At 38.8% G+C, this 18,611-nt stretch overlaps 1 protein-coding gene across 1 annotated transcript in view; it reads left to right on the top strand.

The window, feature by feature from the left end:
- LOC121518669 (glutamate receptor 1-like) overlaps positions 1–18,611 on the top strand; it is a 151,429-nt gene that overhangs the window by 58,662 nt on the left and 74,156 nt on the right. Inside the window, exon 3 of the mRNA XM_041801137.1 lies at positions 5,594–5,833. Coding sequence (XP_041657071.1) covers positions 5,594–5,833 — 240 coding nt within the window. The remainder of the gene's footprint in view (positions 1–5,593; positions 5,834–18,611) is intronic.

Raw genomic sequence — 18,611 nt, forward strand, 5'->3', positions numbered from 1 at the left:
TCTGAATGTGCTTGATCTCAAATCTTTAGATCCGTGATACTCAACGTGTGGCTCTGGAGCCACATGTGGCTCTTTTATGTCTTAATCTTAAATATTATTTCCCCAGAAAACCTTTAAAAGGGGAAACTTTTTGACATTTTCACCACTTTTGGCACTTTCCACCCATTTAAGCTATTTATTTATTTATTTATTTTTTTAATTTTTTTGCCATTAAACACCCCTTTCTTCCTTTTTTTTGGGGGGGGGGGGGGCAATTTGCAACTTCTTTTTGCCACCTTTTCCCTGTTTGTTCCACCTTTATCCCATTTTTGCTACTTTTCTCTGTTTTTTTCCAAGGCAGTTTTTCACCTTATCAAATTTTCTACAGTCATTAGTACTCAGGTCATGCAGTTCAGACAGTAAAACGGTTGTAATTGTCATAATGTCTACTGGAGATCTGGATGTCTATGGGAGATCTGGATGTCTATGGGAGATCTGGATGTCTATGGGAGATCTGGATGGGAGATCTGGATGTCTATGGGAGATCTGGATGGGAGATCTGGATGTCTATGGGAGATCTGGATGTCTATGGGAGATCTGGATGTCTATGGGAGATCTGAATGTCCATGGGAGATCTGGATGGGAGATCTGGATGTCTATGGGAGATCTGGATGTCTATGGGAGATCTGAATGTCCATGGGAGATCTGGATGGGGGATTTGACTCTTATTTCACTTCTAGAACCAGCGCTGCAGAAAAAGTGGCCAGACACTTTCTAAAGAGCTTGGAAGTGGACTGAGATGATAAATGTGTGTGTGTGGGTGTGTGTGTGTTGTGTGTGTGTGTGTAGTAGAATGTTGGGACTCTCAGTGGGGAACAGCATAGCAACAACAGGCAGAGCTAACCTGATTGGTCCATTCCTCTCCCTGTTTCCTGTTGGTTGGTTCATCAAATATAAAACAATGGCAGAAATACGTTTAGAGCACAGAGGACATTTCGTACGCCACACAGAGAAACGTAAGAGAGCGTTCTGATGATGAAATTATTTGCATTACTCTTGAAACAAATTGTCCATTATTGCCAATGTTTTGCCACTTTTAACCTATTTTTGTCAACTTTAGCTGCCTTTTGCCATTGTAGCATCCCCCCCCATTATGCACCACCTATGGAAATTTTTCCCAGTTTTGCCCCATTTTCATCCATTTCTATCACCTACTTTTTTTTTTAACCATTTTTTGTTGCTTTTGTTCCCATTTTAGCCACCTTTTTGTCCATTTTTGCATTGTTTTCTGTGACTTTTTTCCATTATTCCCACTTTTTTCCCACCCTATTTTTGCAACTTTTTTACCTTTTTTCACACTTATTCAGTTATTTTCCAAAAAAGCTGTCTCCATTTCTTCCACTTTAATTTCTGGCATGCTAACATCTGTGCACATTATTGCTTAGCTTAGTCTGACATTACTTTCCTAATCATTTAGTTCAGCGAGCCCATCCACGTTTTTAACATCTCAAATAAAAACGGTTAGGTGTTTTATGAAAAGGGTTTTACATTTTGAAAAAGGCCAAATTGTGCTACAGTATAATAAAAAAAATCCCTTTTGTTGCTCTGATAGGAGTGGTTATTGTTCAGGTTAAAAAATACCATCACAGATTAACTTTGCAATGGACCAGGATTTTGCTGACCCCCCTTATGGGCGGCCTTGTGTATGGTATTGTATGATGTCATATGGTGATGGTATCATATCCTATTGTTTTGTATCTCTTTGGATCATATTGTGTATTACTGTGATTAATATTGCATCATGTTGTAACTTAATCTGACAGCGAGATCACTCCCAGTGAAGTCAGAAAGGTCCAGGGGTGTTTTAGTTTGATTTCTGTGTTAATCTGAGGAAACCCGGCGCCTCAGAAGCGAGCGTGTGTTACGTTTGTTTGACTGACAGTTGTCTCAGCTTTGCTTGATGTCATTGGCTTATCCTTAACTCCACTCAGGCTTCACTGCTTTATTCTCAAATGAGGATTTTCTGGGTGATTACTGAGGAAATACAGTCGTGTTTTTCTCCAGTCTGAATGGGATTGTGCCCAGAAGAGCATAAAATAAGACAGGTCTTTTCTGAGCGACTGGAGGTGCCTCAGCAGTGAGAACTACTTTGTCTTAAGTCTTAATCCCTGAGTGTGAAGGAGCGCTGCATGAAGAGTAATTTGATTATAGCCATTGTTCGTACGGGGATTTACCATGTGGAGGCCTTTTGTGAGAAACAGGAAAAATTATCAGCCGCACAGCTGCAGATAAGTCAGCAGCTGAAATTACGTCTGCCTACCATGAAGATAAGGGCGCTTTATCATTGGTTAGCTTATTACCAAACACAGACCACGCTGTTTGGAGTTGCATATAGATAAAAATAAATGACAAAGGCAGATAAAACAATAAACGAGGATGACAAATGACAGAGTTTAGCACTCTCAGAAATCACAGGCTCTGCAGGAAAGACGAGGTGATTAAAATGCAAAATAAGGACAAAGTAAAAATGAAGGGCTGTTTGGACTGAATACTAAAGCTTTAATGTCGCCCTCAGGCAAAGAAAAATATTAAAAATCCCTCGTACAAGCCACCAAGAGAAACTAAAACCTCCGCCTGCTGAGGCTGAAAACTGCTGTACTGTAAAAGTGCTGAGGGGTCAAAAAGAAGAGGCAGGAGAGGTTCCTGTGGAGAGCCAGCCACAGAGGACGTCTCTATGACATCACGTCTTTATAACATCCCATCTTTATGACATCACGTCTTTATGACATCACGTCTTTATGACATCACATCTTTATGACATCACGTCTTTATGACATCACGTCTTTAGGACAAAATGTCTTTATGATGTCATATCCAAATTACATTACATGCCTTTATGATGTCATTAAGCCTGGGGGTATACATGTACAATCCTCTTTGAAAGAAACCATGACACATAGTATGATATTATATACAGCATTAAATAAGTAAACCTTTATCTAAAAATCATTTAAACTGATTGCCTTGGAAAATAAAAATTAAAAATTAAAAAAATATTAAATTAAAAATAAAAATTACCTCATTTAGGGAAACTACATATTGTGTGCTGCATTAACAAAAACTTTTTTTAGTTTTGTGTACTTGAGTGTACTTTGTTATAAAAATTTGATAAATCAAATAAGATGCAGTTGATGCCCAACCATACTAGTAGACAGTTTCAAGTAAAAAATATCTACTTGTAGCAGGTTATTAGACATTTAAAGATGCATCACCATGATTTTACTTGTACATTTAAGTTTGGCTAACTGTGGAAACTTTCCTACACTTAAAAATTCTAGCTGTAATCTGAAAAGACTTCTGGTAAAGCTACTTGTATCCATGGTAACTACAAGAGATAAAAACTGAACCCGTCATGTCAGTATCCATGGTAACTACAAGAGATAAAAACTGAACCCATCATGTCAGTATCCATGGTGCTTTGTGGCTGGACTTCTCTAACTGAGTCAGTAACTTCTCTCAGGGTACAAACGTGTCTAATGCCCAAAGACTGAATGATGTTTTCACTGAAACTCAAGAAATGAAATCTGCTTAGCTGGCCTTTAAGTTCTCGGTCAAACTCAGAAAGTGTGATTTTTTGTCTTCATAATGTGGCGATAATACAGGATACTGCTGGAATATTTGAGTAAGGTTTGGCAGTGTTAGATAAAAGATACAATCCTACCCTGCAGCCTTCAGTGTTTCACTGTAAGGCACATAGACTCCAGAGATTAGACCATAGAAACTGGACTTTAATACTGAATAATGAATATAATCATAATGCATCTACAGCCAAACTGCTGGGTGCATGAGGACAGCCTTTTTTCTACATACTAGTGGAACATTTAGCTCTTAGCTGATGTAAATGAAGAGGATGGAGGGATTAACTGACAGAGGGAGAGAGAAGTGGAGGTAAAAACGGCAGGACTGCTAAAGGCCCTTTGAAGGATACGCTGAAAACACAAAAGGATTTTTAACCACATGAATACAGGGATTATATTAACACAGACTTCACTTCTTCTTTGTTCATTTTTCTAAAGAAATTTGGCGTCCAGGTTGGAATTAAACACCTCACTGAGCCAGGAGGCCGGGTCTGTATAGAGGAAAGCTTCTTATGACCACCAAAACCAGTATTAGGAGGCCACATGATGAAATGGATGTACGCTACTTTAAGGAGACGCTAGTTAAAAACTTCAGCCTGAATACTCCATCACATGATTGTTTCTGTTTTTAGTGTTGCTGTATTGATTTATTTGATGACATGAAGATGGAAGACACCATATTTTATCTGTTTTTATTTATAAATGGTCAGTTGATGAATTCAAACTATTTTATGGTATTTTTTGATTCATTCAGTAATTTTTATGTTGTAACCTCAAACCAGTCAGAAATGTTGTGTTTGGGTCATTGAAATACCAAAAGCTTAACCTTTGATTCAAAGGAGGTGAGCTGTAATAAAGGTCTCACAACGCCATATTTTTACTAATTTAAGAAAACTTTGCTGACTAAATACACGAACAAACAAACATTTGACTGGAACCTTTAAAATACAACACAGCAGGTTGGTGTTGAAATGTTTAAACCATCATCTATCATTCTCAGTATAATTTGGCAAAACAATGACATACAGCCCTCTTTAATTTCAAAGCTAGAACAAATTTCTACAAAGTAATGTCCATAAAAGTATATATAAAAGTTATGTATGCTTCGACTCATTGTCATGACAAAAAATAAATCTTCTCTAAGCCGTAGTTCTCTGTCAGACTGAATAAGATTGTCCTCCAGGAATCCCCCCACCCCTTTACAAGCCTTCCAGGGTCGGCTGCTGAGAAGCATCCCCACAGCATGATGCTGCCACCAGCGTGCTCCACAGTGGGGATGGTGTGTTTGTGGTGATGTCAGTGTTTGGCGTCTTGTCTGATGGTCTCAAAGCTCCATTCTGGTCTCATCAGACCAAAGAACTTCCTTCCTCTTGACCATGGAGTCTCCCACAGTCCTTCTGGTGAACTCTAGTCCAGATTGAATCTGAGTTTTCTTCAACAGTGTCTTTCTCTTTGCCACTCTCCCATAAAGCTCTGACTGGTGAAGAACCCGGCCAACAGTTGTTGTCTGCAGAGTCTCTCCATCTCAGCTGCTGAAGCTTGGAGCTCCTTCAGAGTAGTCATAGGTGTCTTGGTGTCCTCTCTCACTAGTCTCCTTCTTGCACACCCACTCAGTGTGTGAGGACGGTCTGATCTAGGCAGATTTACACATGTGACATATTCCTTCATTTCTTCATGATGGAATTAACTGAACTCTGGGGGATGTTCAGAGACTTGGAGATGTTTCTGTCTCCATCCTCTGACTTAGACTTTTCAGTAACCTTTTCTCTGAGTGTTCTTTTGTCTTCATGGTGTAATGGTAGCCAGGAATACTGATTGAACAGAGATATTTAAGATATTTTTTTCAAATATGAAAGTATGAAATATTGACTACAAGCTCCTGTCAGCTCAGCCTGTCAGGTTTAACGTACAGTGAAGTAATTCTAAGTGACTAAAGTTTTACTATTATTTTTCTGTTCTTCTTCCATCTCTCCCAGTCTGCTCCCAGTTCTCAAAGGGCGTGTACGCTATCATGGGTCTGTATGACCGGCGGACGGTCAACATGCTGATGTCATTCTGCGGCTCTCTGCACGTCTGCTTTGTCACGCCATCCTTCCCTGTTCAGACCAACAACCAGTTCGTCCTGCAGCTTCGGCCCCAGTTACAGGAGCCCCTCATGGCCCTGCTGGAGCACTTCTACTGGACCAAGTTCGTCTACATGTACAGCTCTGACTCAGGTAAGGAATCAGAACGCATGGTGCACTATAACAGTAGTGGTGTGGCAGAGCACACTAGTGTGCCTTGAGGCTAGTCCAGGTGTGCTTTGGGAACTTGTACAACCATACGCTATTACTACGACTTTATGGGAGGTGGTCTACTTTAGTCAGGCTGGCTGAAAAAACCCAGAGAATGGGCCCTTCCCAGTTGTGATTTATTGATGATATCAGTGTATGTGAGTTGGATCAATAGCATTGGTGCTAGCATCCTGGCTAACAGTTCCCTCAGTAAGAGCTGGAAAGCATGACAAACTACAGTATTATTGTGTTGAAATTGGTGTTGAAATTTTTAATTCATGCTATTTTTAACCAAGTTGTCCAGTTTTGCTACCCATTTTTGCCACTTGTTTTGACAACTTAAACCAGTTTGCTGATTTTTTTTTTCTTTTTTTGTAGCATTTTTGCCACATTTTTGGCACATTTAACCCATTTATGCTCCCTTTTTGTCACTTTTTGCCCAATTTTAAACTAAGGTTTAGCCATTTTTTGCAATTTTCCCATCACTTTTAACCCTTTTTACCACCTTTCAGCAACTTTAACCCTTTTTTGCCACTTTTCTGCCACTTGTGATCCATTTTGCGACCTTTTTGACACTTTCATCCCATTTATGCCACCTTTTTACCAATGTTTGCCCACTTTTTCCTGTGTTTGACCACTTTTTTGACCAATTTGGATTTTTTTTTATCACTTTTAACCCATTTTAACATCATTTAATTCTTTAAGTCCACTTGAAACACATTTTTTTCTACTATTTTGACATTTAAAAGAAGTTTTTGTCACTTTTAACCCACTTTTTCCATCTCCATGATCCTCCAGTTGGCTGGGCCTCAGAAAGCTCTCCTCTTTATCTCTCCTTATTGGCCACCTTGACTGTAACATTTTTAAAAAGTCTATTTTGTATCAGTTTAAATATGGTGTGCCTTTAGATTTTGGCTTAACCTTAGGTGTGCCTTGGTCAAAAAAAGTTTGGAAACCACTGGACTAGACCACTGTGGATAATGGCTCCCACCATTGCTGACTGGAGTCTCATAGACTTAGAAATGGCCAGCCACCTCTGGGAAGGTTCACCACTAAATCTTTCTGTTATGTTGACCGTCCCAACTATGACCTACTGTTTGGCAAAAATCCTCTCCAGCTTCACCAACATTCCAACATTGATAGTGTTATCATCAGAGTTTTTAAACATTACATTCCATACCTTTGAGGATCCGTAGATGTTCTTCTGGGCAGACCGGCCACTGCTGGGAAGGTTCAACATTGTTCACAGTTTTCTCCATTTGTGGATAATGGCTCTCACCATGGTTGGCTGGAGTCCAAAGCCTTAGAAACGTCTTTGTAACTAGTCTGACAGATTCTGGGCAGAGACCTGTCCCAGGACTTTTATAGGTTTTGCCTGCTGGGGCGTTTGCACATTCCTGTGGGAGCTGAGTGGAGAAGTGAACATTTTTCTTCCTTTAACACAAGTTTAACTTTACTTTTGCACACATGCATTTATGCACACAAACTTTTACACCACACACAAGAAAGCAGAAACACTTTGACATATTTCAGGATTTTTGGTGCACAAATTGAATCTCTGCATAAAACATTTGGGTGAAAACACGTTGTGAGGAGCTATTGAACTGGGAAGACTGTGAATCAGGTAGCTAAACTTTGTCAGAGTACCTGCAGGTAAACTTTTACTTGAATTATTCCCAGAACCTGTTTGATGGGAGCATCTTCTTCCTGTCAGCCTGGAGCTTCACTAACTGCTGAAACAATCGTACATTTGAGTCTTCACCACTCAGAACCACAAAAACAAACTCAGATTGAGACTAAAAAAGGCACCTAGCTCTGTCCTTCCCCTCTCGGCCCTCTCCGGCGTCTCCCCTCGGCCTGTGACGTGACGTTCGAGTCCATTTGACAGTCGGTGGCAGACTCGGTCTAATCTTATTGCCTCCTCCGTCTGCCCAGGAACCATGGCAGGAAGTCTTTCCAGTGTAATAGTGCGTAACTGTCGGCCCCGCCGGTGCTGTCTGTCTGATGTTATTGCTCCTCAACATCTGCGGACGAGGCGCTGGCTTTTATTTGGAGGCAGCGGGGCTTTCCTCAGGCTCAGAGGCTCTAACAGCTTAGCTTTATGTCCACTATCAACGGCTGCACATCAACGCAGCGGCCCCCTGTAGGCACGACAGACAACCATCAGTAAACACTCAGCTGATGCCAACCTTCAACTTTTTATCTTCTAATGGAGCTCAGATCATTTTAACTGCTCTCTTCTTTTTAACACATCCTCTCTAGAATCATCTGAAGGATGCTGCTTAGAAAATCCTTCATCAGCCATGATGGAATCAGTAACTTTAAAACATCTATGACTACATTTATTCCACAGCAGTGTAATGCCACACATAAAACTAAATGCAATGTTAGCATTAAACTTGTGTGGGGAACCAGCTTAAAAATAAAAACTAGGCAGCACAAAAGGGCCCTCGCACCCCAGTGCAGTGCTGGTGATGGGTGTTAGCAACGCTGCAGGACAGAAGAGGGAGCGTGTTGTTCCTCCCAGGACGGTCTTTAGATCAGAGGTGTCAGACTCCATCACTGCAGGGGCCGGAGTCTGGATTCAGGTCTAACCTGAGGACCTAACAGGGCCAACATGTAACCAGAACTGTCAGCCTCATTTTCACCAGTGATAAAATATGAAAAACAGCACTGATGATAAATCATTTGGAAATTCAAAAAACTTAAAATGATAAGTTTAAAGGCTAAAATCTGAGATAAAATTCCAAAGTATTAGTTCAAATGATCAGGACACGATATTAAAAATAGAAAAATAATATTTTAAAATAGCAAATATATGAGGTGAAAGTTGAAATCAAAGTTTGAAAGGTCAAAATATGAGATCAAAATTGAAATCATGAGTTTAAAAGTCAAAATATGACTTAAAATTTTGAAATGTGGGCGCGCCGGTAGTCGAGTGGTTAGGGCACGCACCATGTACGCAGGCGACCCGGGCTCGAATCTGGCCCGTGGCACTATTTCCTGCATGTCTCTCCCTGCTCTCTTCCCTGTTTCCGACTCTATCCACTGTTCTCTCTCTCTAATAAAGGCACAAAAAAGCCCAAAATTAAATCTTTAAAAAAAATTTAAATTTTGAGTCTGATGGTTCAAAATATGGAATTAAAAAGCCAAATTTTAGGAGTTGAAAATGTCAAAATATGAGCCAGAATTAAAATTGATGATATAAAAAGTAAAAAATATGACTTAAATTCAAAATTGGGAGTGTAAAAGGTCAAAATATGATATAAAAGCAAAGAATATTCATTTAAAACACTAAAATATGAGAAGAAAAACTAAAATATTAAAAGTCAAATATGGGATTAAAAAGCCAAAATTAGGAGTTGATAATAATGTAATAATAATGATATAGACTTTAATAGAGTCCTCGTGTCGAAGTTGGTGCTCAGGCACTAAAACAATATATATATATATATTTTGTTTGTTTGTTTGTTTGTTTGTTTGTTTGTTTGTTTTGTTTTGTTTGTTTGGTTTTTTTTTTTTGTTTGTTTTTTGTTTTTGTTTTTTTTGTTTTTTTTGTTTTTAAGGTACCTGACATTTTATTTTATGGGAGGTACATCTGAACAGCAGAAATTTTTTGTCATTGTTTTGTTTTTTTAGAATTTTCAAATCCATAACTAGATCGAAATTGCAATATCCACTGAAATTGTGTGGGGATGCTAAAAGCTGAATTGTGGAAGAACTACTGAAAATAGCCAAAAGCACAAAAATAGCTGAAAATAGCATAAAATGGCATAAAATGGCATCAAAGTAGCTGAAATGGCATTCAATACTTCATAAAAGGATGAAATAGCTGAAAGTAGGCTTAAAAGGCTGAAAATAGCCTCAAAATAGCTGAAAATAGCATAAAAATAGCATAAAAGTAGCTGATTTTGGCCTAAGAGTAGCTGAAAATTGCATTCAATGGCTGAAAAAGCATTGAAATAGCTGAGAATAGCATGGAAATGGCTATATTTAACAAATTATAAAAATTGGAAATGAGAAAAGTCATAGCGGTGGAATGACAAAGAAACTGAATTTTTTAAAGTTTAAGTGATGTTGATATGACAAAGTATGAAGGAGGAGATAGCCGGCGTGGAAGAAGACTATTAATCAAAATGGCCGACGCGAATATCAATAGTGTGGATGCAGCGTCCCCACTAATCAGTGAAAATGATGACGATGAAAATGAGAACTCTTTCCTCAGTCTTCTGGAATAATTTAAGTAGCAAATCGAGCTCCTTCTTGAACATGATTCTAAATTTAAAGTCGTGAATTTCATCTCTGAAGCTAGAGAACCAGGGACCGTCACTGGAGTAAGCAGCCTGTTGTCTACCTGGAGATCAGTCGTCCCATCAGTTCAGCCTCCTCACTAAGAGTGTAAAAACTGCCCACTAGATCAGAATCAAGGTAGAGGAATGCATTGGCAGCAGGATCCTGCAGGTCCTGCAGTCTGTGGATGAATTCTTCTTTAAAAAAAGAGAGTCGGTGACAATACGGGTCTGTCCTAACCTGACACGCCAGACGGATGCGTTTCACACATCCGTCTGAGAAAGCTTCAATAGGAAACATTTGAGAAGAGGCAGAGGTTTGAAAAAATCCTGGAGTGTGATTGGATGAACGTTCTGTCTATCACATCTCTACGGGCCAATCAGAGCAACACAACACGTGACGTATTTTGTGGTTTTTGAAAAGAAAACAACTCACTGCTGTTCTTTGTTCTTCTTTCAACGAAGAAATGTGGTCAAGTTCTGATAAAACTGGCGCTTTAGCAGCATCCACGCTAATCTCTTCCTCCATGACTGCACCAGCTCTTGTTGCTGCTTGTTTACGTCACGACTCTGCTGCGCCTGAAGTACTACCCCTCGTCGCTGATCGGTCCTGTCACTTTCTAACCGGGCCCAAACAGTTCAGATGGGAGCTTAATAAGATGGATTCACCAGTGAGAAACAAGGAAACGGGCGTATCCATCTGCTTTGCAGGGTTAGGTCTGTCCCCGCTGCAGCCAAAAGGTGAGATGCTTCCTAACAGCTCCACAAAAGGACTGTTATACAAGAGCTTTTATTTTTCAATAAGGAAATCGATCAATCCTCTGCACCCCTTCCCAGGAACTTTTCAAGCTCCTCCCATAAATCCCGGGACATGCGGACTAAGACACTGGTAAATAAAGCGCTGACATTTCAGATTTATTTCGACTGTCTGAATGGATAAAGGAGGTTTCTGTTCTCCTGAATAGAAACAGGATGTTCTGCTTTCCCTTCAGCTCTCGTTAGTTTATGAAGCTGACGACTCAGCTCGCCACAGCGGGGAGGCGGAGACGACAGGAAGTGTGTTTTCAGAGCGGGACGTCCTGACTCACTCCAGCTACATTTTCATGAGTTCCTCTGAGTTTTCTTTGTTTTTATTTATCTTTAGCGCTTCTTCCCCTCATCTCATTCCTGTTATGATTCTCCTTTAACCATCTCCTCTCCTCCCTTTATTGTCACGCCACTCTCCCTCTGCTCCTCTCCTCCTCTCCTTGTCTCCTCCTCTCCTCTTCCCTCGTCTCCTCCTCTCCTCCTCTCCTCCTCTCCTTGTCTCCTCCTCTCCTCCTCTCCTCTTCCCTCGTCTCCTCTGTTTACTCTTCACGTCTGCTCCTCTCAGAGAACGTCTCTGAGCGTTGAGTGTCTTAGTTCTGCTCGGCTGCTGGTCAGCGTCACACGCTCCTGATGTGTTTGTGGATTTCAGTGTATTTATGTGTGTATTCATGCATGTATTCGTGTGTGTTTATGTGTGTATTTATGTGTGTATCTGAGTGTGTATTTTCACGTGTGTGTGCTCTGACCCTCCTGTTTCCTCCGTGATGAACGTCCCATCCCGCTCTGACCTTTTATCCAGCACGCTCTCACTAACAGACACGGATACTCAGACATACACAGATAAAGAAATTATGGACCTTGACTCATCCCATAATTATTGTTCTGTCTTGTTGCCATGGAGACAGCCTTGTAGAAAGTGCTCTCTGTGCAGAGGCTGCTGCTTTAGTGACTCTGAAACTGTTTTTTGGGGGTTTGTTCATCTTTCTTTCTTATTTCCTTCTTTCTCTGTGTTTCTGCTGAGATGTTTTCCTCTTTTTTGTTCGTTATCTTTGCTTTGTTCTGTTCCCACTCATCAAATAACCCTCCCCATCCTCCTCTTCCTCTTATCTTTCTTCACTTCTCTTTCTGTTCCAGCTCATTTACATTTCTCCTTCTCTTCCTCCAGAAAAGTATAAAACTGTTCTGTGGATCCTAGCTCTCTGATTTGTGAAAATTAAGTGAAATATTGTTCAGAGTTCAGAGGTTCTTGTGCCAAAAAACAACAAGCATACGTGCATGAAATCACTGTGCGACAGACGTTGAACATTGAACTGTTCATGCCACACTTTCCACTGCTTCAGCCGGTCTTCGTGACCGTCCGCCATGTTTACTTCTGTGTTCTTCCTCTCCTAAGCCGTGTGTTTCGAGGCCCGAAAAATAATGAAAATAAGGCTCAGATTAAACGCTGAAAATGTTGATGGATTGAACCGTTTTGAACTGGTTCTTGGTTTCCATCCCTGGATTTGATGTGGAATCATTTTCTCCGTGCTGCTGTGGAGTCAGCAGAGGAGAAGTGTGAGAGTTTGGTTCACTTCATACGGTACGGCCAGCTCATGTGTTTTTATCAAACTTTGGTAGTTTGAGTGACTCTAATTTTAACAACCTCAGAGCAGACAGACCCTCGAACCCTTAAACCAGGCTGTAAACCAGTTTATTTCTAGAGTTAAACCAGGCTGTAAACCAGTTTATTTCTAGAGTAAAACCAGGCTGTAAACCAGTTTATTTCTAGAGTTAAACCAGGCTGTAAACCAGTTTATTTCTAGTGTTAAACCAGGCTGTAAACCAGTTTATTTCTAGAGTTAAACCAGGCTGTAAACCAGTTTATTTCTAGTGTTAAACCAGGCTGTAAACCAGTTTATTTCTAGTGTTAAACCAGGCTGTAAACCAGTTTATTTGTAGTGTTAAACCAGGCTGTAAACCAGTTTATTTCTAGTGTTAAACCAGGCTGTAAACCAGTTTATTTCTAGTGTTAAACCAGGCTGTAAACCAGTTTATTTCTAGTGTTAAACCAGGCTGTAAACCAGTTTATTTCTAGTGTTAAACCAGGCTGTAAACCAGTTTATTTCTAGTGTTAAACCAGGCTGTAAACCAGTTTATTTCTAGTGTTAAACCAGGCTGTAAACCAGTTTATTTCTAGTGTTAAACCAGGCTGTAAACCAGTTTATTTCTAGCGTTAAACCAGGCTGTAAACCAGTTTATTTCTAGAGTTAAACCAGGCTGTAAACCAGTTTATTTCTAGTGTTAAACCAGGCTGTAAACCAGTTTATTTCTAGAGTTAAACCAGGCTGTAAACCAGTTTATTTCTAGTGTTAAACCAGGCTGTAAACCAGTTTATTTCTAGAGTTAAACCAGGCTGTAAACCAGTTTATTTCTAGAGTTAAACCAGGCTGTAAACCAGTTTATTTCTAGCGTTAAACCAGGCTGTAAACCAGTTTATTTCTAGAGTTAAACCAGGCTGTAAACCAGTTTATTTCTAGTGTTAAACCAGGCTGTAAACCAGTTTATTTCTAGAGTTAAACCAGGCTGTAAACCAGTTTATTTCTAGTGTTAAACCAGGCTGTAAACCAGTTTATTTCTAGAGTTAAACCAGGCTGTAAACCAGTTTATTTCTAGAGTTAAACCAGGCTGTAAACCAGTTTATTTCTAGAGTTAAACCAGGCTGTAAACCAGTTTATTTCTAGTGTTAAACCAGGCTGTAAACCAGTTTATTTCTAGAGTTAAACCAGGCTGTAAACCAGTTTATTTCTAGTGTTAAACCAGGCTGTAAACCAGTTTATTTCTAGTGTTAAACCAGGCTGTAAACCAGTTTATTTCTAGTGTTAAACCAGGCTGTAAACCAGTTAATTTCTAGTGTTAAACCAGGCTGTAAACCAGTTTATTTCTAGTGTTAAACCAGGCTGTAAACCAGTTTATTTCTAGAGTTAAACCAGGCTGTAAACCAGTTTATTTCTAGTGTTAAACCAGGCTGTAAACCAGTTTATTTCTAGCATTAAACCAGGCTGTAAACCAGTTTATTTCTAGAGTTAAACCAGGCTGTAAACCAGTTTATTTCTAGTGTTAAACCAGGCTGTAAACCAGTTAATTTCTAGCGTTAAACCAGGCTGTAAACCAGTTTATTTCTAGTGTTAAACCAGGCTGTAAACCAGTTTATTTCTAGAGTTAAACCAGGCTGTAAACCAGTTTATTTCTAGCGTTAAACCAGGCTGTAAACCAGTTTATTTCTAGAGTTAAACCAGGCTGTAAACCAGTTTATTTCTAGTGTTAAACCAGGCTGTAAACCAGTTTATTTCTAGAGTTAAACCAGGCTGTAAACCAGTTTATTTCTAGTGTTAAACCAGGCTGTAAACCAGTTTATTTCTAGAGTTAAACCAGGCTGTAAACCAGTTTATTTCTAGAGTTAAACCAGGCTGTAAACCAGTTTATTTCTAGCGTTAAACCAGGCTGTAAACCAGTTTATTTCTAGTGTTAAACCAGGCTGTAAACCAGTTTATTTCTAGAGTTAAACCAGGCTGTAAACCAGTTTATTTCTAGTGTTAAACCAGGCTGTAAACCAGTTTATTTCTAGTGTTAAACCAGGCTGTAAACCAGTTTATTTCTAGTGTTAAACCAGGCTGTAAACCAGTTAATTTCTAGTGTTAAACCAGGCTGTAAACCAGTTTATTTCTAGTGTTAAACCAGGCTGTAAACCAGTTTATTTCTAGAGTTAAACCAGGCTGTAAACCAGTTTATTTCTAGTGTTAAACCAGGCTGTAAACCAGTTAATTTCTAGTGTTAAACCAGGCTGTAAACCAGTTTATTTCTAGTGTTAAACCAGGCTGTAAACCAGTTAATTTCTAGCGTTAAACCAGGCTGTAAACCAGTTTATTTCTAGTGTTAAACCAGGCTGTAAACCAGTTTATTTCTAGCATTAAACCAGGCTGTAAACCAGTTTATTTCTAGAGTTAAACCAGGCTGTAAACCAGTTTATTTCTAGTGTTAAACCAGGCTGTAAACCAGTTAATTTCTAGCGTTAAACCAGGCTGTAAACCAGTTTATTTCTAGTGTTAAACCAGGCTGTAAACCAGTTTATTTCTAGTGTTAAACCAGGCTGTAAACCAGTTTATTTCTAGTGTTAAACCAGGCTGTAAACCAGTTAATTTCTAGTGTTAAACCAGGCTGTAAACCAGTTAATTTCTAGCGTTAAACCAGGCTGTAAACCAGTTTATTTCTAGTGTTAAACCAGGCTGTAAACCAGTTTATTTCTAGAGTTAAACCAGGCTGTAAACCAGTTTATTTCTAGAGTTAAACCAGGCTGTAAACCAGTTTATATTTAGTGTTAAACCAGGCTGTAAACCAGTTTATTTCTAGCGTTAAACCAGGCTGTAAACCAGTTTATTTCTAGCGTTAAACCAGGCTGTAAACCAGTTTATTTCTAGAGTAAAACCAGGCTGTAAACCAGTTAATTTCTAGCGTTAAACCAGGCTGTAAACCAGTTTATTTCTAGTGTTAAACCAGGCTGTAAACCAGTTTATTTCTAGCGTTAAACCAGGCTGTAAACCAGTTTATTTCTAGAGTTAAACCAGGCTGTAAACCAGTTTATTTCTAGCGTTAAACCAGGCTGTAAACCAGTTTATTTCTAGAGTTAAACCAGGCTGTAAACCAGTTTATTTCTAGAGTTAAACCAGGCTGTAAACCAGTTTATTTCTAGCGTTAAACCAGGCTGTAAACCAGTTTATTTCTAGAGTTAAACCAGGCTGTAAACCAGTTTATTTCTAGCGTTAAACCAGGCTGTAAACCAGTTTATTTCTAGAGTTAAACCAGGCTGTAAACCAGTTTATTTCTAGTGTTAAACCAGGCTGTAAACCAGTTTATTTCTAGAGTTAAACCAGGCTGTAAACCAGTTTATTTCTAGAGTTAAACCAGGCTGTAAACCAGTTTATTTCTAGAGTTAAACCAGGCTGTAAACCAGTTTATTTCTAGTGTTAAACCAGGCTGTAAACCAGTTTATTTCTAGAGTTAAACCAGGCTGTAAACCAGTTTATTTCTAGTGTTAAACCAGGCTGTAAACCAGTTTATTTCTAGTGTTAAACCAGGCTGTAAACCAGTTTATTTCTAGTGTTAAACCAGGCTGTAAACCAGTTAATTTCTAGTGTTAAACCAGGCTGTAAACCAGTTTATTTCTAGTGTTAAACCAGGCTGTAAACCAGTTTATTTCTAGAGTTAAACCAGGCTGTAAACCAGTTAATTTCTAGTGTTAAACCAGGCTGTAAACCAGTTTATTTCTAGTGTTAAACCAGGCTGTAAACCAGTTAATTTCTAGCGTTAAACCAGGCTGTAAACCAGTTTATTTCTAGTGTTAAACCAGGCTGTAAACCAGTTTATTTCTAGAGTTAAACCAGGCTGTAAACCAGTTTATTTCTAGAGTTAAACCAGGCTGTAAACCAGTTAATTTCTAGTGTTAAACCAGGCTGTAAACCAGTTTATTTCTAGCGTTAAACCAGGCTGTAAACCAGTTAATTTCTAGCGTTAAACCAGGCTGTAAACCAGTTTATTTCTAGTGTTAAACCAGGCTGTAAACCAGTTTATTTCTAGAGTTAAACCAGGCTGTAAACCAGTTTATTTCTAGAGTTAAACCAGGCTGTAAACCAGTTTATATTTAGTGTTAAACCAGGCTGTAAACCAGTTTATTTCTAGCGTTAAACCAGGCTGTAAACCAGTTTATTTCTAGCGTTAAACCAGGCTGTAAACCAGTTTATTTCTAGCGTTAAACCAGGCTGTAAACCAGTTTATTTCTAGAGTTAAACCAGGCTGTAAACCAGTTTATTTCTAGAGTTAAACCAGGCTGTAAACCAGTTTATTTCTAGTGTTAAACCAGGCTGTAAACCAGTTTATTTCTAGAGTTAAACCAGGCTGTAAACCAGTTTATTTCTAGAGTTAAACCAGGCTGTAAACCAGTTTATATTTAGTGTTAAACCAGGCTGTAAACCAGTTTATTTCTAGCGTTAAACCAGGCTGTAAACCAGTTTATTTCTAGAGTTAAACCAGGCTGTAAACCAGTTTATTTCTAGAGTTAAACCAGGCTGTAAACCAGTTTATTTCTAGCATTAAACCAGGCTGTAAACCAGTTTATTTCTAGAGTTAAACCAGGCTGTAAACCAGTTTATTTCTAGTGTTAAACCAGGCTGTAAACCAGTTAATTTCTAGCGTTAAACCAGGCTGTAAACCAGTTTATTTCTAGTGTTAAACCAGGCTGTAAACCAGTTTATTTCTAGAGTTAAACCAGGCTGTAAACCAGTTTATTTCTAGCGTTAAACCAGGCTGTAAACCAGTTTATTTCTAGAGTTAAACCAGGCTGTAAACCAGTTTATTTCTAGTGTTAAACCAGGCTGTAAACCAGTTTATTTCTAGAGTTAAACCAGGCTGTAAACCAGTTTATTTCTAGTGTTAAACCAGGCTGTAAACCAGTTTATTTCTAGAGTTAAACCAGGCTGTAAACCAGTTTATTTCTAGAGTTAAACCAGGCTGTAAACCAGTTTATTTCTAGCGTTAAACCAGGCTGTAAACCAGTTTATTTCTAGTGTTAAACCAGGCTGTAAACCAGTTTATTTCTAGAGTTAAACCAGGCTGTAAACCAGTTTATTTCTAGTGTTAAACCAGGCTGTAAACCAGTTTATTTCTAGTGTTAAACCAGGCTGTAAACCAGTTTATTTCTAGTGTTAAACCAGGCTGTAAACCAGTTAATTTCTAGTGTTAAACCAGGCTGTAAACCAGTTTATTTCTAGTGTTAAACCAGGCTGTAAACCAGTTTATTTCTAGAGTTAAACCAGGCTGTAAACCAGTTTATTTCTAGTGTTAAACCAGGCTGTAAACCAGTTAATTTCTAGTGTTAAACCAGGCTGTAAACCAGTTTATTTCTAGTGTTAAACCAGGCTGTAAACCAGTTAATTTCTAGCGTTAAACCAGGCTGTAAACCAGTTTATTTCTAGTGTTAAACCAGGCTGTAAACCAGTTTATTTCTAGCATTAAACCAGGCTGTAAACCAGTTTATTTCTAGAGTTAAACCAGGCTGTAAACCAGTTTATTTCTAGTGTTAAACCAGGCTGTAAACCAGTTAATTTCTAGCGTTAAACCAGGCTGTAAACCAGTTTATTTCTAGTGTTAAACCAGGCTGTAAACCAGTTTATTTCTAGTGTTAAACCAGGCTGTAAACCAGTTTATTTCTAGTGTTAAACCAGGCTGTAAACCAGTTAATTTCTAGTGTTAAACCAGGCTGTAAACCAGTTAATTTCTAGCGTTAAACCAGGCTGTAAACCAGTTTATTTCTAGTGTTAAACCAGGCTGTAAACCAGTTTATTTCTAGAGTTAAACCAGGCTGTAAACCAGTTTATTTCTAGAGTTAAACCAGGCTGTAAACCAGTTTATATTTAGTGTTAAACCAGGCTGTAAACCAGTTTATTTCTAGCGTTAAACCAGGCTGTAAACCAGTTTATTTCTAGCGTTAAACCAGGCTGTAAACCAGTTTATTTCTAGAGTAAAACCAGGCTGTAAACCAGTTTATTTCTAGAGTTAAACCAGGCTGTAAACCAGTTTATTTCTAGTGTTAAACC

Source organism: Cheilinus undulatus, linkage group 12 (assembly GCF_018320785.1).
Source record: "Cheilinus undulatus linkage group 12, ASM1832078v1, whole genome shotgun sequence".
In the NCBI taxonomy this organism is placed as follows: domain Eukaryota; kingdom Metazoa; phylum Chordata; class Actinopteri; order Labriformes; family Labridae; genus Cheilinus; species Cheilinus undulatus.